The sequence below is a fragment of the Parasteatoda tepidariorum genome, chromosome 10 (assembly GCF_043381705.1).
Source record: "Parasteatoda tepidariorum isolate YZ-2023 chromosome 10, CAS_Ptep_4.0, whole genome shotgun sequence".
NCBI lineage: Eukaryota > Metazoa > Arthropoda > Arachnida > Araneae > Theridiidae > Parasteatoda > Parasteatoda tepidariorum.
Genome location: NC_092213.1, coordinates 39,080,830 through 39,100,360, shown reverse-complemented (window position 1 = coordinate 39,100,360; position 19,531 = coordinate 39,080,830). Strand labels below are relative to the sequence as shown.

The 19,531-nt window shown below is 29.8% G+C and overlaps 2 protein-coding genes across 3 annotated transcripts in view; both read left to right on the top strand.

Annotated features, from left to right (window-relative positions):
* Positions 1-409: 409 nt before the first annotated feature.
* LOC107443582 (uncharacterized) overlaps positions 410-19,531 on the top strand; it is a 35,429-nt gene continuing 16,307 nt past the window's right edge. The window contains exons 1-6 of one of the 2 annotated variants that reach the window (XM_043043344.2): positions 412-539; positions 9,777-9,974; positions 10,934-11,023; positions 11,759-11,971; positions 12,840-13,064; positions 17,224-17,298. In XM_043043344.2, coding sequence (XP_042899278.1) covers positions 11,020-11,023; positions 11,759-11,971; positions 12,840-13,064; positions 17,224-17,298 — 517 coding nt within the window. In that variant the 5' untranslated portion in view covers positions 412-539; positions 9,777-9,974; positions 10,934-11,019. Of the gene's footprint in view, positions 540-9,776; positions 9,975-10,933; positions 11,024-11,758; positions 11,972-12,839; positions 13,065-17,223; positions 17,299-19,531 lie in introns of both variants that reach the window. The other variant, XM_021144841.3, reaches the window with a different exon arrangement.
* LOC107443581 (PHD finger protein 20-like protein 1) lies at positions 640-7,610 on the top strand. The gene has a single exon (XM_016057497.3). It carries the CDS (start codon positions 783-785, stop codon positions 5,151-5,153), a length of 4,371 nt encoding a protein of 1,456 aa, XP_015912983.2. The 5' UTR covers positions 640-782; the 3' UTR covers positions 5,154-7,610.

The window sequence follows — 19,531 nt, the reverse complement described above, 5'->3', positions numbered from 1 at the left end:
AAAATTATTTCCAAAAGTTTAATTTTGTTCTAAAATTTCATTTAATATAAAATATGCTTATTTAATATAAAATAAAACTTTAATTATCACAATAAAATCTACTAATTACAATGCGAAAAATAGCAATCCGAGAAAATAATCTATTAATCATAATAATAAAATACTTCAAAAAGCAAAGTAATTTTCACCCTCACACTTTTATAAAAAATTTAAAAAAAAACTTTATTACGTCCTAATGCAATTTGTATAATGAAAACAAATTGTAATTTGACGGTAATTTAAAGTCAAGTAGTAATTAGTAGTAATTTAAAGTCAAGATTTGGGAAACAAGAAGTAAAAAATGCAGAAAAATATCGGTCACGTGATATCTGGCTTCCATGATTCGAACATGAATGACATTTCGAACGAACGTATTTATATAGATAGTGCGCTTAGCGTTGCGAACGTTTTATACCTTTTGTTCCAACTAAGTATACTCCAGTTCTACACCAACAAGCAATATTAAAAATAATTATCATTTGTAGAGTTTTGTTCTATGGGTAAGTGATATTTTACTTTGTTTATCCCCATCATTTTCAATGTTATTATTAAAATTTCACTATTTGTATATATTATGTATTGTTTTTTTCCGCCATGTTTGCTCTTTTCAGACATGTTCGTTTGGCATATTTTGGCTTAAAAATTTGGCGGAACTTCGCCAGAGAGATATAAGAGAAATGGCGTATGCGCATGTATCTTAAAACTAATTTACGTTTATTTTTTGACTAAAATATAAACTTCTTATGATGGAAGACAATAATTTTGTTGAAAAGAAGTTGAATGAAAGTGGAATAAATGATGACGAAAAACATAGTCACGATACTCCTAGAACTAGTAATGATTTGGCGATTGCAATCGGTTCAGAAAGCGTAGTTGCAAGTGATGGTAATTTGAATGATTTTAATTTACAAAATGATAGTGAAGGTTTTCCGTCTATAGAGATTGTTAATTGTGAGAGTAGACCTGAACTGCGTGCTGATTTTGAGAGGGAATTCGGAAGCTCAGGTGACGAGGAAGTTTCTCGCCACATTCTAGAAATTAGCGAAAGAGATAGTATTTTGTTCGCCACAGATGACCTTGAAATCCATGATAACGAATCATCTGAAACAAATTTTAAGGATAAAGTTACCACTTCTCTCATGGAAGATCCAGATCCTCTACTTGTACCTGGTAATTCTAATGTTGAATCTGAAGATATAGCTTGTGTTAAAGCTGTAGAAAAAGCTGTAAATGAATGGGTTCAATGTTATGAAGGTGTATCCTCAAATCTGGATGAAAGTGCTATGCACAATGAGAGCTCATGTGACTCCTTCCAACAAGAAAGAAATAAGTGCAAAAGCAATTCTTCTGAAAGCCATGATTTTGAAAATAATGCAAATGAGGAAAGTTCAACCGACTCATTTAAGTATGGGAAAAGAAAACGCAGCAAATATCCATCAGAGAGTCATGATTATGAAAGTAATGTAAATGATGAAAGCTCATCTGATTCCTTTAAAAGGGGTAAGAAAAAGCGAAAGATCTCTGTTAGCCAGGATTGTAGTTCCCCCAATGTAATTCCTAAACGCCATAAAATTGAATGGAAAGTGGGAGAGTCGGTCAAGATTAATGAGAAAGAGGTTTGGTATGATGCAAAAATTATTGATATTAATTGGAAAAAATTGACTGTCAAAATACACTACCTTAATTGGAATTCAAGATATGATTTTTGGATATCCATGGATAGTGAAAGGATAAGATCATCTGACGGTTTAAAATCTACTTCCAAAAAGTATAAACGATTTTATGTAGGACAAGAAATTCTTGCTAACTGGAGTGACAATGTAATGTACGAGGCTGTTATTAAAAAATGTTTAGATAACAATGAGTATTTAGTTACATTTAAAGCTGATAGTGTGCATCGTAAAAAACATGCTTCTGAAATTAAAGAGCGCCCTAAATCAGATGTTGTTTATAAAGAAGCAGATCAAGTTGTTAAAGTTCCTTCTAAGCAATTTGTGATAGAAGAAGATCATAATCAGTATAAATGTTCCTATCCTGATTGTACTAAAAGCTTTCGTAAGGAAAAATTATTGATGTCTCATATTAAACATTATCATGATGGAAAAGAGCAGAAAAATACTAATAAGTTACCTACGCCGAAACTTGAACAATCTCATAGAAAACTGACTAGTCCTAAATTAGAAAAATCCTCCTCAAACAAAACAACTAAGTTTGAACAAATTAGACCCCGTACATCTAATTCTGAATCATCTCAAATAAGTCCGCTTAAACAAAATTTGCCGAAAGGTGAGCCATTAGTTCAAGAATCCAATGTAGCTTCTAGTAATGTAGATGTCAGGGATGAAAACAATGTATCTGCATTACTTACATCTTCTGAAGCTTCGAATATTTCTTCTGAAGTTTCAGTTGATGATGAGGTTTCTGGAAAGCCTAGCGAAGAAGAAGTAGCTGCCAAAAAAGTGACAAATAAAAATGAAGCTGTTCTGAAAGAAAAAAGCTTAAAAAAAACAAACATATCTTCTAGCAAATCAACTTCTAAAGTGATGACTTCATTACTTAAAGTATCTCCATCAAAACCGAATGATAATCCCAATGTACCTCTTCGACGATCTTTCGGCAGAAAAGTATCTCTTCCAGCTAAATTTGCTGACTCAGAAATATATTTGACTTCTCCATTAATGAAAAGGAAAAGTATTGCAATGTCAAGAGCTGAGGTTGCAGTAACAAATAAATCGAACTTATCAAATCTGAAACAAGGTAAAAAAGAACAAGAAATTATTGAGACTAAAAATGCTTCGTCAAAAGCGAGTAAACTTACTCACAATAAATCGAAAAATTTGATAAAAGAGCCAACTTATTCAAAAACAGAAGTAAATGAAGAAGTTAGTACTTCGAAGCAAACCATATTACCGAATAAGTCATCTGAGATGAGTCAACAGGCTGTTCCAAGTAAGAAAATTGGCAATACTTCAAGTATTTTGTCCAAGTCATATTCTCAAACATTATTTTCTACTGATAAATCTAAAACTACTGTTAAATCTACTAAAAAGGAAATATCTTCTAATAATGAGAAGAAAGATACTCAAGTCTTAAGTGTTACTGAAAAATCTGATGTCAATCAAATTGTTAAAAATGAAGAAACTCCCGTTTCTGCAATTTTACCACAGGACTCTACTAGTGAAAATGACTTGACTCATCCAAAAGAAAGTTTGACCACTAATAATACAGATACTCTAAAGGAATCTGAGGGTGTTAAAAATACTATTAGTGAAGGCCAAGATTTGGAATCAAATCTGGTACCAAACGAAATGGAAATCAAAGAGGATATCTCCTCAACTGATAATAAAAGTCCAGAGTTACTTCCTAGTGAAAATAAAGAAACAGAAAGTAAAGATATTTTGAATGAGACAAATAAAACTGTCAATTTTTTTAATATTAAAGAAAAGAAAGACATTAGTGCTAAAGTAAATCCTACAGCTCAATCTCTCACCCCTACTCATGTCATGTGCACTCGTTTCAAAGACTCTTCGTGTGAAAAGGGTAAAGGTGGAATAGCTGAGAGCATCTTGGGACTTCGCTCCAAAAGAAAGATTAGAAAACCATCCTGGGCTGTGAAACCGAAAAGGAGAAGAACTCGCTCAAAAAATGAATCATTTTCAATGGATACTGATTCAGTCGGTAGTACTCAGCAACCTGTTGTGGCTGAAACTGAAAGTCAAGAACATTCTGAACATGAAGAAACAGATGATCTAGTTGCTTGCATTTGTAACAGTACTGCTGATGAAGGCAAAATGGTTCAGTGTGATTATTGTAAAACTTGGCAACATTGCATTTGTCTTAATATGAAAACTGTCGATGAAGAGAAAGAGCACATGTGCTGGAATTGTCGATATTCCAAATCTATTAAGGACATTACAGATAAACACTATTTAGAGTGGGTTGCTAAGAAACAATTTCCATCATTCAAATGTTCAGAGGAGTGTAAAGATACTGGTAGTAGTAAAAGTTTAGAATCTCTTCGCCGAGCTTTTGAACTTTGCAATCGTACACGAAATGTAAAACAACTTCTTGTTAAGTGTAAACGAGTTGTTGATACGTTTAACAGATTCTCTGCAAAAGTGACTGGTAATAACGAATCATCATCCTCTGATGTTTCTGATTCTTCTGATGAAGAAATAGATGAATCTATGAATGAACAAAAGAAAAGAATCCCATTTAATTTGCATAGTGTTTTCTTTTTAGATATTTTAGTTGATCAATCTTTTACTTCTACTTATGGGGTTAGCCTGCTGACTGCACCAGAGTTAAAAATTTTGACTGCTCTTAATAAATCTGTACGTCTTTACTTGGAAAACACTAAAACGGAGACTGCTAATGTTAAATTCCGAAGGGACCAAGAATTTTTACACAGGCATAAGGATCTCCATAGTATTCTTCTTAAAATCCAGAGACATTGTAAAATATTACCTTATAACCAATCAGATATTACTGCTGAAGAAGTATTTCTACCAACTACTAAGGTTAGACTTGAAAAGAGTGATTTTTTTGCTCAGCTGTTTAAAGATTATAGAGCAAAAAAAGACCCAATTTACATGCAAAGTTATGGCAAAGATAAGGATTTATGTATTTCCCCATATAGTACTGCCAACTGTAATACTGATGACAATCATAAGCTATCTGGATTTCTGCTGCTTCACAGAACAGAGAAGAGTCTGAGTAGAGATATGTGCATGTGCATTGGTCTTTGTTTTGAGAGTGTCTCGTTTACTCTTGGAGATTGTGTTGCGGAATTTGCCACAATAGGTAAAGAAATAGAATATACTGTTTCTGAGATGAAGTCTGAGGTAGATAGAGAACATGGTGAATTTTGTAGCACAGAAATGAAGGACAATCTCTTGGATATATTTGAATATATAAGTGCGGAAGTGAATAGTGTGTTCTCTGGTCTCAGTATGGCAAATCACCTCAGTAATATACCCATTGATTTAGGTAAACCTGTTGGTTTGACAGAAAATGAAAAGGCTTTGTCTCAATCAACAATAAGAGAAATGCGCGGTATAATGAAAGATTTACAGCTTTTGTTAAGAATTAATGAATTTAATGTTGCTAAATAATAATGTATGAAGCTTTTAATGTCCTGTCTGCGTATGCTTAATTTTAAGATTTGCTCGGTTTATTTTTTCAAATTCTGTTTTTTTTTTTTTTTCCCTCTTTCCCAATTTAATTACAAGGGTCTTTTTAGAATTATGATCAAAAATAGAATCTTTTTGTTTTTATTTAAACAAATTAATCTTTTCAGTTTATTATTTCATTAAAAATGCTTTTAATAAACAGTTGTCATTTTTTTATGTTTAAATTTTTAAAGCATAATTGTTTTTTTTTTCCTTTCTAGGATATAGTTTATTTTGAAAGGAAAAAACTCAGCCATTAAATATATTACCATTGGTGTCTTTTTTTTTTAGTAATTTCACACAATAATGTATGAAACTTAATGTCTTGTCTACACATGCTTAATTTTAAAATTTGCTCAGTTTATTTTTTCAAATTCTGTTGTTTTTTTTTCCTCTTCCCCAATTTAATTACAATGGTCTTTTTAAAATTCTGATCAAAAATGGAGTCTTTTTGTTTTCATTTAAACAAATTAATCTTTTCAATTTATTATTTCATTAAAAATGCTTTTAATAAACAGTTGTCATTTTTTAATGTTTAAATTTTTAGTGTATAATTGTTTTATTTTTCCTACAATATTGTTTATTTTGAAAGGAAAAAACTCAGCCATCAAATATATTACCATTGGTGTTTTTTTNTTTTTTTTTTTTTTTTTTTTTTTTTTTTTTTCACAACTTTGGTGAACTAAAAATATAAAGATTTTTATATACTACTTGAGATTAAGTAATTTATTTATTCACTTATAATAATACTGTATTATTATAAAATGTTGTATAATTTAATGATAATGTATTAAAAATACAATGCATTGTAAGATTTTAATATTGACATTTTTATGCTAATAATTCTTAAGCTTCATAATACAAATAATTTTCTGTATGCAATAATTGAATTATGACAAGAATTGTAGTTGTCCTGATATTCCTGATAAAAATTATTTTGTCCCGAGATTTAGCTTTTGGTTCTGATTCTCCTGAATTTATTCCAGTAATCAGTAGAAAATTTTGAATCAGTAGAAAATATCGGTGATAACCGAAGCTGGTGTGAGCAGGGGGTATCAGCCCCGGAAGTCAAGTCATAAAAACTTAAAACTTTTTCTATCGAGAGAGCACAACAAATGTCTAAATTTGCCTTGAACACGCTAAAACAATAGTGTTGATAAACATGTTATCACAGTGTATTTTTTTAAGATAAAACTTGGATGCATTGCAGGGAATACTGGAGATCAATGGAAGGGACGTCACATATTTCACCACCAATGGGTTAAGCAACAAATTGCGCACAGGCAAAAATATTTTGTATATTCGAATTTAAGATGCATCATATATATTAATTTTCAGCAATAAAAAAAAATGCCTTTTTTGAGTCGACAATATGAAAAAGAACCTGACTATTTCAAAGCATTATTCAAAGTTTTTTGGAGAGAAAAAAATTTCTTCTAATTTTTTTCTCTTTGCTAGGCATTTTAAAAAGTGCCTCATTATCTGTCGAAACTAAAAAAAGAAAAAATATTTTTCAAATGTAAATTGTTCTGCTGAAAAAGTGTGATACGTTAGAAAGAAATTTAAAATTTTCTTAGGTGTCTTTTTTTTACTCCATATTTTTAATCCATTACAGCTTTCAAATCTTGCTCATGTCATTCTTTTCATCATTGAAATTTTATGAGTTTAAAAGCCGTAAACTTTCATTGTAGACTTTTTTTTTATCAAAAATAATAAGGTTAAATTGTTTTCTGAGGTGTCCGGCGAAGTGGGTATATGATTAGGCTTAGCTAAGTTTTGTTTTTTGTTTTTACATCTGTGCTAGTTTTAGTAAGTGTCTAACGCTCTATATTTTATGATGAAATCCCTGAAAAATAATTTACTACTTTGTTTATAGTTCTTTATATTAATTATGGTGCTCAAAATAAAATTTCTTTTAAAGAGAAAAGGGGGGAAACAATATAACAGACATATTATACAATCAAAAAATTACCAAAATAGCTTAATGGAACAACTAAATGAGCATATTTAAAGATGTAAATATATGAGTTTTCGCAAGTTTTTGTATTCATATACCAGTTTTTCAAGGAAAACAGAACAATTTCCTTAAAATAACTGTATTAAACAAAAGTACATGTCTGCTATAAATATTAAAACTGCTTTAAATTACCCTTATAGATATAAATTTTCGCTCTATCATTTATATTTCAAATAAACCAAAACTATTATACTTTTCTTGCTTTTTGATGAAATTGTGTAGAGTTCAAAATATACTCCATCCAAAGTGAAACCTAATTTTGACATCCATAAACATTAACTCTTTTATTTGATAATAGAAAAAAATGTATTATATAAAGTGCATCAAAATTTCCAGTAAAATAAATTTAATGGTTTGGTTTTTGAGCCTTTGAAAAAAAAAAATTTGATTTTATACCCATTTTCTCCCACTTGAACCTATGCTTTTTTTTTCTCTCCTTTTTTTTTAAAGCAAACATTAGATTTTTTATGTACTTGTTGAACTCAAATGTTATCTTTAAGGCTTTGAAATTTGTTGATTTTTGAAAATCTTTGTTTGATGTGTTTTATGAACTGTTAATAAATTTTTTTCTCTCAATTTAGTTGTGTAGTAAATTCTGAAAATTTTGGACTTGTCTCTTTAAACTGCACTTTCTTATATGGAGTACATTTAAAATACTTACTAACAGGGCTCGAAAAACGCCCGCCTGCCAGTCCTAGGCAGTCAAAAATTCCCCGCGGACAACGAATTTCTCAAATCCGACGTCCGCGTGGACAGCCATTTCCCCTTTAATGTTCATGATGTATTTTCAGTTTTTGTTATCTTACAAGCATAGATATAAAGGCCCTGCTTACAAGAGACTAGCGCCTCACTTCTAAAATGACCCTCCAATCTAGAAATACAGCAACATACTGCGCATGGTGGAATTAATGTTTCCTCTGTACTGGCTTTAAACAAGAAGCGTTAAACGCAATTATGAATATCTACCTAAATGGAAAACCCCTTTCAGATTTCTGTGCAGAAACCTCTGTAAGTCAGTGGCTTGATTGTGGAACTGGCAAACGTCTTATTTGATTCATTTAAAAAAACGCATTACCCTCAGATAAATTGACATTCCAGATAACTTGACCTTTGTCATTTAAATTATTTCATAAAAGAAATAAATTATTTCATAAAAAAATTAATTATTTCACAAAGGAAATAAATTATTTCATAAAAGAAATAATAGGTTACTATTTGTACCTAGTATTTCTTTTATTACTGTATAATGTAATCCTAGTAACTACTAATTCATTGTACAATTTATATAAATATTTGTAATAAATGGGAGAAAATTATATTTTTATTTGTTGAGAAGCTACGGGTTAGTTTCAAAAGAGGATGGGTAAAATTTCTGAGTTTTTTCGAGCCCTGCTTACTAAATAATTTTTGTAAAAATCAACTTTTTGCTAGTATACTATTTTTGAGATTTTCCTTGGATAATCTTATTCTTTCTTCGGGAAGATTTCTACTTGGGTTTCTGGTCTAAAAATTTTTTAAATAAGTTCCAGATTATAATAAACCCCAAAGGGCAACTCATAGCTACTTCCAAGCAAAGCACTATAATATTTCCATCAAACTTATTCAAATAAAAGAATCAGACTGTTTTACATGGCAATTTCATTCGACAAAAACTTGTATTTGTAAATTTTCCTCAGTAAAGTTATTTTTATTAACTAATTGCATTTTTTTTAAAAAAACATAATGGTGCAACAAACCTGAATTCCTTACTAATGTTTGCTGATTTATAGAAAAGCACAGGAAAATTTGGGTAGTCAACGTAGAAGTACCCATGTGGCTTTATTGTTGCACTATGCATCATAGTGCACTTTTTTAAAATTTTATTTTATAACCATAGTTAAACAGCCGACCCAGTTTTTTGGGTTTAACGCTAATAATGTTCAACTCCGCAGACTTGTAATTTTGAGCCTAATCCAGCAGACTCCTGGAAGAAATTTTTCCCTCATGTAGGACTTTTTGATGGAACTAACCCGCATTTGTGTTACATGGAGAGGAAAACCTTCCACAGTCAACCTGATGGCAAGAGGACCCTAACCCATGATCCCTCTACCATGGAGGATATTTTACGTCAGCACTGTGGTCGGTGCGTGCCGGGTGCGGAATTCGAATCGACCAGCTGTCGCTGAGATCGAACTCGGGTCACCTCATTGGGAGGTGAACGCTCTTTCCCCTGAGCCACCAGGGGTCATCATAGTACACTTGCAAAAGTTAGTTAATACAAAAAATACTTAATGTTTCCAGGGTAACTTAAACTGGCTTACCAACATTAGAAAATCCTCACGTAAATTTATAATAACATTTTCTTTACCTTAATGTAGTTTTCAAAGTGAATAAGCTAACTTTGATTAAAAACAGTTTTAAGCAAAGGTGGCATTAACTTAGGACAAGTAATTCAAATTAAAACATACCATATTTTTCATAAGCTGTTTCTGCTTGAAATACCAATATATATGTTTGTATAAAACTGAATGACACTGAAGGCTCTTGTATTCATTCTTTTGATTTTTAAGTTTATGTTAAAGTTGTCAAGAATACAGTCCTCTCCATGTTGAAGAGCTCAAATTCTCTTGGAGAAGTCATGGCGGCAATATCCCTATTTTTGCCAAAACTGTAGTGAAACTTCTGTTAAACGGACACTTTTGGGGACCAAAAAAAAAAGTTTTCTGTTTACTTACAGGAAGGGTACCCTAATGAAGAAGTTTAACACCGTAAGTTGTTTTTAGAATATTTTTAATGATATAGAAATAATAAAGTAATCTACAATAATTTTCTACAAGAATATTTAAAAAATATATATATTTTTTTATACAAAAAGAATATGTGAAACAGTTTGATATAAATACATAATTCTAGATGTAGCTACATGAATATAATTTTCCCATTAACATAGATATTCAAGTTAGTCCTATGATACTGAATAGGAGCTTTTAGTCCTTAGTCGGTTTCAATTATTAGGCTTACGCCTCCTAACACCTTCCCATCACTTGATAGAAAAGGTGGTAAATACCTCATTGAAAGTAAACCTCCCATGATCCACAGAAGAAAAAGAAAGCAATTCATACCTGTAAGGCACCTATGGAGTTGATCTATTTGCAGTTGATCATCTATCAAGTGTCTGAATAGATATTTCATTTATATGAACGCCTCAAAGATTATATTTCTGTTATCTTTTTTCTACCCCAGAATTGATAAGAAAATGAACGAAATTTTCAGTGAGGAAGAAGCATTTAAGACATCATTTCAGCTTGCAGGATCTCATAACCTGTGTAATACGGAGGAAAGGATCAAAAGATGCCGTTGTTCAAATTTCAGATGGAAATTAAAATGTAATTTTTATAAAATAAAAAAAAATTGTTATTATTTCAGGACCCTTTTTTTTTACCAGAACCACTCAAGGAAGTTATAATTTTTATTATATATTATTTTAACTTCTTGCTTAAAACATTCTTTATTTAAATTACTTCAATTTAAAAAACAAATTTTTTTTTTAATTTTTAAAAAAAAAGTGATTTTAGTGCAAAATTGTGATCTAATGTTTGTTAATTCCAGATTCGTGCTTTCTTTTTCTTGTGCTATTAATTTTGAATTTTTCTTTTTTTGGTGTAAATACTATAATTATACTATTTTAATATGTGCAAAATTTATATAATATTTTTTTTTCTCTCAGGTTGGTTTTATTATTGAATATGATGGCAATTTTTTGGTACTTGGCCTTCATTACATAAGCTTTTTCAGAAAATAGTGCTAAAAAAAATGGGTATAAGAATTTATTTATTTATTTCTGTTACATATTTTTATGATAATTTATATATATTTTATGTGTGATTATGCGATTTTTAAACTTAAGTTTAACTTATAAATCAACTTCAACCAATAAGTGTCCTGAAATAAATATAATAAACTATTATGTTTATTGCATTACTATTACATTAGTACATTGCATTATTGTTACTAATAGTATCTCATGTAAGAACGTTTTGCAACATTTCTTATCAAAGATAATTTTGAATACGAACTAATGCAATATTATTGCGTTTAGATAGTTTATTTGCTGTAGTTTTTGAAAATTTATTTATGATTAAATAAAAATTGATCTTTTACTATGTAGTTAAGATTATTACATACTTTAAAAATGTTTTCATTAAACTGAACTCAATGGCGCAACTGCCCACTTACGTTTTTACTAGGTAAAAATTTATGCAGGTAGCAAATTAGAGATTTGCTACAGGTGCAATTTTCCTTAGATATGCTTAAACTTTTAGCAGTTCTGAATGACTAGGAGCATGAGAGCATATTTTAATTTGGAAGAAGTGTAATCCCATTAGACATTCAGCGCAAAGCAACCCACTGTTATAAGCAAAGACTCTACGCATCCTACGGCAAGATATTAAGCGAGTAGCTTCTGTGAATGTTTTCATTTACATTACTTTTTTTTGTTTTGTTTTTTGCTTATTTTAAATAATTTTACACGCTTATTTATTTATTTTTCTAGATCCTGATCTTTACTATAAGCTAATACCCTCTCCCACGTTCTGGACTGGACTTACCATAGATTATGATACAATTTTATTTGAGTCATCTGTTCAGTCACTTCTTGATTTGTGTTTGGATAAGCTTGTGAGTAACGAGCTCCATATAAGATGTATTTATAGAAGAGTACCCCCAAAGTTTCATTTCTTATTACTGAAAAAAGCTTTTATTGAAGGTAAGGAAGATTCTCTTTTGAATCTTTGTTTTCAAAATGAAATAAAATTCTAGAAAGTTGTGAATATTTTATTGTTTGATTATATGTATGGAAACTAACTTCATTGTTTCTTTGCAATCAGTGAAAGCTTAAAAAAACATGAATAAAATTTCATACAAAATATAACTTGTGGGTTCAGTGAAGTCTTTCTGTTAGTGTTGAAGTTCGGAATAAGAGTTACCAACTTGTGGTGCCAACTAAGTCATCTACATAGAATTGTAATTAAATTGTATTTTTTACATTACTAATTAATCATAAACCAGGCTTCAAAAAGTACTGTATGTGTGTGTACACTTACACAAGCCAATTACTGTTTTCATTTATTTAAACTGGCGAATAAGTCAGCAAAAATCATTTTCCAGTCTTTTAAAATGTTTTTAGATATTGTGAAGTTTTCGAATATAAGCCAGTCCATTTAAAAGCTGGGAGTACCTTTCTTCTTTGAAAATTTACCCAAAACTCACAACCCAAATACCAGCTAACGTTATCAAAAATATGACACACTGTCTTTGTGAGTTTTCATGTGAGTTGTTTTAAAATTCTCTTTTTGACTACCCAGGCATCTTAATGTATTTCTTTACCTTTGTTCTGAAAGTCCTACCTATTTTTTCTGTAGCACTTATTTTATTTTTTTCTTTCTTCATCCAATCCTTTCAATTTACCGACTCACATTGACATCACGAGCAGTTCAACTTGATAAAAAGCCAAAGTAAATTAGACACTAATAGCATGTTTCACTTTGTCTGTTACGATTTTCTCTTTTTTGTTTAATGATTTTCTAAAAAATTATTACTGTATGCCTGTGTTATAATTTCTATTTTTTCCCCAGGTAGATTTCTGTCGATTATACCTCTCTTGATTCATTATCCTGAACAATACTTTGATATTCCAATTCCCAATAGTCTACGAAATTGGTCTGTGTTTTTGTCAAATTCAGATAATAATTATAGCCTTATGAAACCTGTAGTAAGCTTCATTCCTGCAGTGATCAGAGCATTCTTTACTAATAGCAATTCTAAATTACGTATACTTGATATGAGTCAAGTATTTATTCGTAAGTAAAAACTTCATAATTTTTGGCATTATTCCACTTCCACTTGATGAAATAACTAGTATTGCTAGCATATATAATAAACTAATAATCTAATAATGAAATAAACATATATTGCTGTACTATGGCAATATTTGTTATAAAGTTTGGTGGTTAGTATCAAAACTAACTCTATCCAATTTTTCGTAACAAGTTAATTTGGTTTTTTATTTTGTATGCTATGTGAAATATAATATAATGTAAATATGTAATTTATACAATACGCATTTGATAAAATACATAATTACATTATTAAGCATATTATATTATACACTGCACTATTTTTGTTTTGTTAATATGTATGTTTACATTATAATTAAAAATCTTCTCTATGTAACATTGTAATACATTTTTACAAAAAGTGAAAGTGTCTGAATCAGTAATAAAAAACATGAAGTGATGTCCAACAAAGGAAAGGGTAATATTTTGTGCTATCTAAACTAAAGCAGAAAAGCACTTTGGATAAAGCACAAATGAAAATACACAAATAGACAAACTATAGTTTCAGTTCTATTAACAAGAACCTTCTTCAGTGTCTAAATATAAGAGAAAAAAAGGCGTGAGAGTATTTACTTTGAACCCCAGAGGTCAACAGATTAAATTGAAGTGGATTTCTAGATATTTGGAAATGATGGGATGCTTTATAGATCATTAATTAAACTATTAAATTTTTCGAAATTTATAATGACTCCCAAAACTCGAGTTAGGAAGGTAAAGTGCTATGTTGAATGACTTTAGTAGAAGATCGGGAAATGTCCTTATTTTGGATTTATCTTTCGTGTTCTTTAAGTCGATGTTTAAAGGTATGTTTAGTTTGTCTAATACATGCAAGACCATATTGACATAAAATTTGATAAATACCCCAGCTATACCCCAACCTTACTATAGAACTATTAATATCAACAATAGAGTCTTTAAACGTTTTGCGACGAGCTTTTTTTTCTTCTGCAGAGCAATTTTGGTAGCATAAACTATGAGTAGGATACACTAGAATGCTAAAACTATAATGTTATATTTTTAGAAAGATTTTAAACACTGATTTAGGACCAGGCCATATATATCCCATCAGTCCTGACAACTGGGACACATGTGTCCCAGTAGTCTTCAATGAGTAATTTTGTAAAGAAGACCAATGATCACATAGGACTGTTGGGACATGTGTTCCCACTATCCAGGCGAGAGGGACACATATGACCCGATAATGAAAACTGAAGTAAAACTTTGCCACTTACCAGTTTATTAGAGGTAATCCACTTCGTGAGTAACTTCTCTGGCTTTAGATTTATAGATCAATCGAAAGTAGGCGGTATTTTCCAAAACTAAACTATTTAGGTTTGTACAGTATGGAATGAGCTGCTACAATGCTTCAAAAACGCTGGAATTGCATTATGTACGGTAGTGCCATCTATGCTCTGTGAATGAAAATGCCTTTAAAAATATTGGCAGGACTGGTTGGAAAGTCTCCCATTAGACAGAGAAGCGTTTCTGTACCAAAAGATTTTTTTGAAATTTGTTTGGGTCGTACGTGTCCCGTTAGGCGTGAAAGGATTAAGGTTGGTGAATTTAGTTTATTTACAGGGGGGCAGGGGGAATGAATTTTATCTCAAAAATAATGGTACATTTTTTTTCCTTTATGAAGTAATGTAACAAAACACTTAAAATTTATTTTGAATGGAAATAATCTTTCTTTCTTTTTCTTTTCGATACTGGCATTGTAATGGTACTGCTGAGACACATGTGGTGCTGTATATTATAACACTTAATTCTAATTTAACAAAGGGGTAACTCAGTAACAAAGAAAACACATTGGGAGCTAGCTTCCATAGACATGACTTAAACTTTACCTCAAAGGTTACTACTGCGCATGTGTGTGTATAAAGGGAAAAGCAACATTTCAGAGCATAGCAGCAGAGAATTTTCTTGAAATTGAATGGGTCTGCACTCACCTCTCTTAGAAGGAATGTTCTGTTACTGCACTTATGCACTATTTATTAACAGTACTGTACTATGAATTTTTTTTTTTTAAATTTTTTTCTATCCCACCTTTGTTAATTATATCTGTAGCACATTTTGGGATAGTATAAAAAAAATTAAATGGTGGAAGGCAGCATACTCAACTAACAACCAGTTCTTTTGACAATCATTATACTTCTTATGCGTTTGCACTGAACCTTAGTACATTTGTTGCTCTGTTAAATTTGAGTATGTTGCTCACCCTGCAAGTTGTTTTTCTCGCATAACATTGTGTACTAAGCAGTTCCTTGCATTGGTAACGTGTCCGAAAAGCTGGATTTCTTCTTATTTATATATCCTTCGATAGTAGTATCATTTTAATGTCACAACGGTTACCCTGAAATATTTAAAGATATTTTGATATTTAAAGTTGTCATTTAATATCTTTGCTCTAATGTTACATGTATTAAAACTGAAGTAAAGATTTGTACACTTGTACCCATGTCCAAGCTATTCCTTTACTAGATTTCATTCTTTACCAAAAAAAAATCAGCTACATAATCAAATTTAGTCTACCGTTTTTAATTTTTCAGTTTTTGTTAAACAATGCAAAAAATTCAGGTTCAAAGTACTCTTTAATTGCAAGTGTTAATTTTTTATCTAATTATTTAGTGGACTGATCTAGGCTATCTTAAATTTTTTAATAATTTTTTTTTTCTATAAGGAAATAGTGAAAATTCTATCAGTGTTAAACTTGATGTTCCTAAAATGAATATTTATAAAATAACCTGTTTGAGTACACTAATTGTTGTTGCATTAGCAGAGCAAGCACAGTAGTGAGTGAAAGTGTTAACTCCTATGAAGAAACTTGAAGATTTAAAATTTTTTTTTTATTACATACAGTACCATCTCGACACAGCATACAACTGAAAATATTAACTGTAAACACAGCTTAACAAAATATGGTACATCATCACCGGAAACAACAACATAGTGAAGAGACGCATGCTTACAACAATGCATGTCTTATATACAGATTCCATAATGATATGTACGGATGACGTCACTTACGTTATCTGAAAATAGTGTATCTATTGCCAACACACGACAGAAACTAAATTCTGTTAATTTAATGTATTCAGAAGAGTAAAAACCACTCCAACACTAATTTTTCCCATCTATCGACATTTTAAAATAAATTTGACTTGTTATTGATTAAGTAGAATCCTCCACCTAAAGTATTCTGCGATATAGGTAGCAGAACGATTTTTTATGTCTTTATTGTGATAATATTTTCTAATTTTTTTAAGGATTTATTTACTGTCAATTTTTTTTATTATGTAGGCTTTTAATTAATTATTTGAGGCTCCTTTTTTGAAATTTACATTTGTGAAATAATTTCGAAAAATATCAAGTATTGTTAAAATAATTTTTTTTAAACTTCTCATTTAAGAAAAAAATGCTAATGATTTTAGTGAGAGTTGTTTGATTATTTTTGAAGGTGCCTATTGAACATTTGTAGTTATAAAACATCCCATTGGTGAACATAATTCTCCTTATAAATAACATTAGTGCATCAACGTCACATTTTCTAACTTTATGTGACAGCAACACCACTCTTTTTATTCAGACAACGTTACAGGGTATCTTATAGCTCATTGCAGTTCCTTTAATCATTGTAGTTTGTCTTTTGCTTCCGTTTGTTATACACTATTTTGTTCTTTTTTATAAGCTGATTTATTTTCACAAAAGAGTGTTAAATTGTTTGTATTTTATGTTCAGTTATAATAGCTCTGATGTCTGGAGACAATGAAGGATAGTTATCTACAGTGTCGATAGCTAATTAAAAGAGTAAACTACAAGTATAAGCTTTCAAGCAGTAGCCTGAGTATTATCTTGTTTCTTATTCCAACTTCATACTTAATGTGACGAAAAATCAAGATTTATGAATACCATGGTAGAGATAAAGTGGGGAGAGTGGGAGAATTACATAAACTTGAGACGTAATTCTATATACATAATTCTGCTACTTGGCATCCCACAGCAGCTTTCAAAATTATTTAATTTTTTTATATGTCATATAAAATTATGAAAAATTCTTATGCATAAAATGTATATTTCATCTTGTTATATGCTTTAAATATTTTATCATATTGTATCTTTTTTTCAGCCACTGTTTTGTTGAGTGATTTTTTATCATTACTTCAAGAAGATTCTTTTCAGATAAGTTCACCTAATCAGACTTGTATGTGATATTTTCTAATTTCATATATTTCAATTTTCTGCTTTTCTTCTTTTTTTTGTTGTTTTACCCAGGGTTGGCAAGATTTTGCCGCAGGGGGAAAAAACCATGGTGAAAACCGTCCTGGCAAAAGCAGATTTTTGCCAAGCAAAGTGGCAAAAACCTATATTTTCCAAGATGAGAGGACAAAAAAAATTAAAAAATTTATTATTCCATAATTAAATCATAATGTATTAATATATGATTTTAGTAGTAGTAATTTTTTAAATTTGCGCAAATTCAATACTTTATTCATCATCACAATACAATTTGTGCTGTCTCAACATAGCATAACAGAACACTAGTTTTGAAACATTATTTAGAGTCAACCTATTCCGAATTTTAGAATGTATAAATGAAAAATTCAAAAACACTCTTTCAATGGCAGTACTACTAGAAGGGCATGAGTGTAAATGAGACATTAATTCCCAAAATTCTCTGGAAATTTCACAGTAATTTAAATTGTGTGGTTTTGTTTCCATTTTGAAGTAATATTGAGCAATGAGGTGATTATCAAAATCTGTCTAATAAAACATTCATCTTAGCTATCTTATGTCTCTCTTTAAATATAGTGTAAGAGTGATATAATGTAAAATAATACATACCAAAAGTTATTATGAAGAAGTGGAATAAAAATAAAATTTCTAAAAAAACATTTATTTAAGGACTCTAAAATGAAAAAAGGACAAAAACTTTTAATCTTTTAAAAATTATTACCCTTATATTAATTATTAATATATTAAAAATAATTTTTTCATGTAATGTATCAAAATNGAGAACAATTACCTCCTTATGATTGATTTAAATTTGTTTCAAGTATTTTGTAATAATATTTAATCAGCAATTTAGATAATTTGGTTTTTGCCTGTTTTTACCAGTTTTTGCTGGTTTTTACCAGGTTTTTGCCACTGTTCTGGCTAAAACTCCAACACTGATTTTACCTATTGTTATAAAATTTATTCAAGCAGAATAATTTCTTATTATAGTTTATCTTTATGTGTCTTAAGTCATTTATATTGTATTTGTTTATTTATAAATTGAAAGTAATGAATGAAAATGAATATTTTATGAACATAATAATGGGTATTATATACAATAACCCTCACAACAATAGAACTTGCAAGAGAAGCACAGGCATTCAATGATTAACTGCTTTTTTTTTTATTTTTAAGTTTTTTGATACATCTGCGCTATAACAATTATGTAAATGTATCAAAATCCTAATATCCTGCTTTCCGGAATCGCAAAAAAATCTAAAATTCAACTTAACTTGTTCCAGTTTACCAAATTTTTATGATTTATAGTTCTGTAGACTTGTAGATTTTGTTAGTCTAGGAAAATAGTTGAATTTTCATTATCATATGTTGTTTGCAATTCTAAATTTGTACTGCTTTTGTTGATTGATTTTTTTCCCCTGTTGCCCTATTCCAGAGATATACTTTAAGACATTGTAAAGATATACTGAAAGAAATAATATTATACCCTATCATTGGTATCTATGGTGGGTTGCATATTTTAAGGCCTTTGTAAAATATACGTTAGATATTATTAATGATTTTTTATCAAAATATAAATTGACGTAAAGGTAAACTATGCGCTTTGATAAGAACTATGTGCTAAAAACATTTTTAGGTGTTACTTAATTAAAAAACTTATTGGCTTCAAAAATGTGCAAATCGAATTAAAAATCAGCATGTTTTAAGCCCTCAAAAATAAGTGCTCAGTCTCAAGACTTGCCAGATGTGAATGAAAAAAAACATAAGTGATTTGAAATATAAAATGTTAAGTTACGTAAAAAAAAATGGAAAATTGACATAAAACATTTTGCTTTAATCAAATCCAGTTTAAACTTCTTTAAACTGATGTGTTAATTGATTGTGCAATTCTGTTTTGCTCGTTGGACATGCTCTTTTGTTTAATTGGCAGTATCTTTGTTGACCTGTGAAATAACAATATAATGTTTAGGATTTATATTCTTGGATAGTTGAACTATTGATTTCATCTTTTAAAAAAAAATCAATTTTTGTTTTCTTTTAATTCACACATATTCTCTCCCTTAATGTTTGCAGCCTTTTAATTTAAAAACTGATTGTAAGATTTTAAGTTTTTGCATACTTTCTCTTTCTACATAGACTTTCTATTTATGCCTTGCTACATAGACTTTCTATTCATAGACTTTCTATTTATTATATTATTA

Coding starts and splice junctions, on each gene's coding strand:
- LOC107443581 (XM_016057497.3), top strand. CDS start 783: ATGATGGAAGACAATAATTTTGTTGAAAAGAAGTTGAATGAAAGTGGA.